The 5450-nt window shown below is 36.9% G+C and overlaps 1 protein-coding gene across 1 annotated transcript; it reads right to left on the bottom strand.

Annotated features, from left to right (window-relative positions):
* Positions 1–668: 668 nt before the first annotated feature.
* On the bottom strand, positions 669–4650 carry LOC113348711 (organic cation/carnitine transporter 4-like). The gene is made up of 2 exons (XM_026592556.1): positions 4117–4650; positions 669–2199 (listed from the first exon to the last, which is right to left on the bottom strand). Exons 1-2 carry the CDS (start codon positions 4532–4534, stop codon positions 1025–1027), a joined length of 1593 nt encoding a protein of 530 aa, XP_026448341.1. The 5' UTR covers positions 4535–4650; the 3' UTR covers positions 669–1024.
* Between the last annotated feature and the right edge of the window lie 800 nt (positions 4651–5450).

The following is a 5450-nucleotide window of genomic DNA, read 5'->3' as shown; positions in this document are numbered from 1 at the left end:
ATGTTTTCTCTGTATCTTTATGGACCATATATATAGCAAAAGCCATACACGATCGTATACAAGAATTATTATACATAATTATTTGGATATTTTATAGACAGACACCTTTTCAGAGTCTTGTTTAGCTAGCTAGGATTTGCATGGATGAATGATGAGGTACTCGTAATCTAGATCCTGGTTAAAATGTTGGAAATTCTGGTTCAACCTGGAACAGCTGCATGCCCATAAATACTAGGAGCATCTTTTGAGTCTGGGGTTGCTCAAAATAATTCATTTTCAAGAGATTATTCGAGTTCTTAGTTGGTGGAACATAATTTGTGCTCACTCCTTCACACCATTTTATCTTGGAACGTATCTGATCCTTGGCTTGGGAAAAAGCACATCACATCACAACACAACAGGGCACCATACATGACGGTCTAGCTCGTTTCGATGTGTGCCTTGCACACTTTACACCTCTTGATTAAATTTCAATTAGTGACAGGGAAAAAAAATAGAGAACAGGTTAAAGATGGATAGCTCAGCCGGCCAATGTTTTGTCTGATGTGTGCTAATGGAATTACTAATTACAATTGAAAACCAATTTTTTGGATTAATTTATTTCTGTATTTTCATCTAAGTTACTAATTGATTGGGGTATCTATATTCCTCATCAATCATTTCCGATAGATCACAAAATTGAGATTACTCTGTTTGTTTCTTCCTTGTAATTCCATCACTTGCGACAATTACACCCTCTCACTTTTAAAAGAAAAAAAGATTAGTTACAAGGCACCCAACTTTGACACTTTAGAGTGGCAATTGGGCTGGTGGGCTTGCTCCTAGTAGTATGTGATGGGGTGATAGAGCTAAGCAGCTCACACTCCGAAAGCCACAAGGTTTCACTGATGACAGGCTCTTTTCAAATATAAAAGTGCGACTAATGAGAAGAACCCAATTTTGCGGCGAAATTTATCATTTGCAGTGAAAGCTACAGAGAAAATCAAAACAACCAAAACTAAAAATATTTGAACTAATACGTGCTTTAGACAACAAGTCTTGCCTTCTCTCCATCTTGCATCCCACCAATTGTATCATACAGTGGCTGGTTTAGAGTCTCTGGCAAGTAGAATACAAGCAACCCACCAAATATCCCGCAAACTCCAAACACAGCAAATGGTAATCCACCACCCATAACCACCACTAACGGTGCCAAAATCGCCCCCATCTGTGATGCTTGTGTTGCACATCCTAATGCTGCATTCCTAACAACCGTGGGGAAAAGTTCCGCCGTATATATAAACAACAAATTGTAAGTACCAGCCATGCCGAATATTCCTAATATTCCACACACCATTCTAACTACTTTCCAATGTCCATGGCTTCGCATTAAGCTTCCTGCTAAACAAAATGCTCCACTGAACCACATTGTCCCCATAGCTAAGGGTTTCCTTCCATATTTATCCAAAAGGATTGCTGTTAGTGTAAATGCTGGCATCTCAGCTACCGCGTTGAGTAGCACGTTGACATAAAGATTGGTGTCGAGATTTACCACGTTCAAGCTTAGTCCATAGTATACGACTGAACACATGAAATTGATAGCTACAGTTAGTATTAACCGTACTCGTGTTATAGGCAACTTGACAACGTCGACGAGCGAACCCGATACTGCATTGGATTCTCCGTTGCAACTCTCTACCTCACTCGATGACGAGTTTTCACTGTTATCATCATCAAGTTGGAGGGAGGCATCATCTGGAAGGTGTTTTCCATTCCCCTTTGCAATGTCTTTCATGATTTTCATTGCAGAATCGATTTTCCCGCGAACTAAGTACCATCTAGGGGATTCAGACACAAACGGAATCACAAAAAGAAGGTAAAGAATCGACGGAACGGATGAGGCAATGTAGAGTGCTCTCCATGACTGGAAAATGTAGGCGATGCCAGATAAAATTGCAATTCCACCTGAAAAGAAGTAGAAAGTTGACATTCCAACATAACCACGCCAATTTGGGCCTATGGGTTCGGTGGAAAGAACAAATGCACATAGGCCAACGCCACCGGTGCTGAAGCCGGTAAGGAAACGTAGTAAAGTGTAGATCCAGTAGTTTGGGGATAAGGCCGTGAGGCAACCGAAAATGGCGTTTATTACGCAAACCACTGTTAAAGATCCTTTTCTTCCTAGGAAGGAGTCTGATAAATGGCCAAATACACCCGCACCTGAAAATTTGAAACTCAGTTAACATATTTGTCGACGAAATTTGAAAGCAAGGCTACCAAACCTCTAAACTTGCAAGTAAGTAGCATAACCAAAATATATATTATAACATGTCGACAAAATCTTCAAACAGATCTTCACATGTAAAAGAAGTACGCCGTGAATCATCATTCATGTTAGGTAAGGGACAAACAAATAATTCTTGTAGAAAAATATAGAGTTGCAAAAGTATAGATGACTACGGAGAAAAGAAGTAAAAGACGCTGCTTTCTGCTTTCCTCTTTCTTTTTTCACATGCATCGTCCGCAATACCAACTCACTACACTGTGTCCCTTGAGAGAAAGTGACAAACGTACATATATCCGTTCTCCACGTCTCTATTATTTTTCTTCCCCGACTTCATTCTCTAACTCTAACTTAGATTTTGTAGTTTTCCTCTTTAATTTTCTTTGCTGATCAGCCTCCTAAGTTTACTTATGTTTTCTGATAATGTTATTAATTTTCTGCTTTATCTATTAATCACTGGCAGCTGGCTTATTTAGGATCGATATATATCAAGAACAAATGATATACTATTTTATGCGCATCCTACTGCCCGCGTCGATCATTCTGTACAGATGAACCAACGTACAAGTTGCATGACAATATGTCAGCAATAATTCTTGATCCACATGATGAATATCCCATTTTCTACTCGGACAAAAAACACTAGTGTCTTTCAAATGATAGTAGGTATTTGGTTCCCGTGGTATGGGATATCTTTGAATCAGCGTATTTTTGTGTTTGTCTTTTTTTGTGGACAAGCTAATTCGAATCTGGTTGTTTAGTAAAAAAAAGAAGAAGATTATATACCGGATTCGGCCGGAGTACCGAACTTCAAGTTCAACCAAGGAATGTAACTACTGTTTCAAAAGTGTGCAAAACAGAACATCAGAGCTACTGTAGAGATTGCCAACTTTCATATGGATTACTTACTAATCCCACTACATTTGGTAATCCTGTGAAATTTGACAACCCCAAGTGTCAGTCGTCATATGATCAAAGTTATGAAGTGCTTACGTGAACAAAACAAGATATTTTGATAAATAAGAGACAAAGCACACGTGTTCTAACTGATAAAACAAAATTAATATGAAATACCTCGAATATAGATCGGAATCTAAAGGAATCTAAATCAATGTCGGGGGCATATACTTAATGACAAAATACAACTCAACTTGCAGGATATTAAGATAATCCTAAGAAAATTAGTACACTTTTCAATTACGTAGGGTACTAATCCACGACACCCTGCATAGATTTTGTTCTGAATGGAGATGATTTAACTTAAAATCTCATTACGTAATAAATTAAATTAAAATAGATCGCCGAATTTAGTCTAAATTAAAATAAAAACAGACCACGTAAAGTAATAAAATTTTCGGCGCCGATAAAGAAAGTAGGATTCAAAAATTAGAAATTAGCTGTTGTCCTCGAAAATTCACAGTTCATTTTTAACTAAGCAACTCATGCATGCACCTTCTTAATTTACCTCTTAATTATTTCTAAATTTAGCAAATACTCATAATTAATTAATTATGGACTCCATTAAAAAATATTTGTAATGATGTCAACAGGGCATGACGGCTAAGCTTATGTGGTGTATATATTAGCCATTAAATCAGTTGCGATAGTTTTTGTATGGTTGGCCTCGCATTGCTAAATTGGAGTACCCTCGAGTTTCCGGAGAAATTATGACCATCGAACAAATACGTAATATTCGATTCCAAATGCTTAACCTCCTGACTATGACGATTTTACCCATGTTCTTCGTAAAAGTTAAGTAATAGTCCAGGGACATAACTTGTCAAAAAAATAATAACAATTTTAAAGTTGGCTAGCTAGCTCGGAGAGAAAGAGATGAAAAAAAAAAGACTTACCGACCATGCAACCGGCGAAGAAAGCGGATTGAACTAAACCAACTTTATACTTATCACCACAAATAAGACCCCATTCTGAAATGGTAGAAACACTTGATCCACCTATCCATTCCCATGAACCGGATTCAAACCCACAAACTGATTTAGCCATTGAAGAACAATTATTACTGGTACACTTCCATTCAGGTTCACGATCAGCAAAGATCATAACCATTGTATGAAAAGCTTCTAATGCCCAAGCTAAACTAGTTAAGATAAAATGTTTTAATTGCCATGATCCAAATTCTCCACAATATCTCTGCAACATTTCATCAATACCCATCTTATTATTATCATCTTTTTTTGCTTGGGCTTTTCCTGGAACAAGCAGTGATGTTGTAAGATCATGGTTGCCGGAATCTGATGACGAAACCGGCATCTTTGAATAAAATCTCAACAAAATGAGAAAGGTTTTGAGAAGAGATTAATGGATATCTCTTTTGGAAGAGTATATTCTGATATTGATATACCCTTTGTTTCCATTGTTCTAGTGGAATGTAGAGAGTATATATAGGGACAGAATTAAGGCGAGAGGGGGAGAGAGGCTGACAGGAGAGATTTGGGAATGATACAAGATTGGCATATACACGTGGAGTGTTATCTAGCCTTTGCTTTTGACTCGGACCCTTAGAAAACGTTGATCCCGTGAGGATTTGTTGCGTTTTTGTATATTCTGTTTACCGAAATTGACTGAAACGAGTGATTGATTCAATATGGGTCTCTTCGTTTTCAAAACGAATCACTTGGTGTTGACAGATAATATCTTGTTTTGCTCGATTTGGGTTGATCATGATCACTCCTTTTTCTCGGTACAAGAAAGTCTAGAATCACCCAGCCATACCTGACTTAAGTGTCATTTATTAACCACGGATTAGATTACCATCCCCGAGCTTAGCAATTAGCATTGGGAAAAATATGTTTTCGTCCAAAATCCCATCCAAATATACTAGTTAGTCCTAACTCATTCAACTAGGTACAAATTTATTCTTTTTTTTTTTGTAGAAAGTACATAAATAACCTTTCTGATTTACAATTTAATCCAAATATTTGTAGTGTCCAAAGTGCCTTATGATGATGCCAACAATTTTAAATAATATAAAAAAAAATTAAAATCAATTTATCTTTCGAACCGTTTGTCCAAAATTCTCAAACTTTATATATTCGGAAAGCTCTTTCCGAGAGCTACAAAAAGAGTACCTATATGACTATATAATTCTCATTTTTTAAAAAGCTTAGTTTACATTGGTGTAAAAACATGTACGCATCTATAAAAATACAACCTGTTTACAACCCAA

This window comes from Papaver somniferum, chromosome 2 (genome assembly GCF_003573695.1).
Source record: "Papaver somniferum cultivar HN1 chromosome 2, ASM357369v1, whole genome shotgun sequence".
NCBI classification, from domain to species: Eukaryota; Viridiplantae; Streptophyta; class Magnoliopsida; order Ranunculales; family Papaveraceae; genus Papaver; species Papaver somniferum.
The sequence above is the reverse complement of the archived record's forward strand: the minus strand, read 5'-3'. Positions and strand labels throughout refer to the sequence as shown.

Coding starts and splice junctions, on each gene's coding strand:
- LOC113348711 (XM_026592556.1), bottom strand. CDS start 4,534: ATGCCGGTTTCGTCATCAGATTCCGGCAACCATGATCTTACAACATCA. Junction 2,200..4,116: donor CTTCGCCGGTTGCATGGTCG/GTAAGTCTTTTT, acceptor TCAAATTTTCAG/GTGCGGGTGTATTTGGCCAT.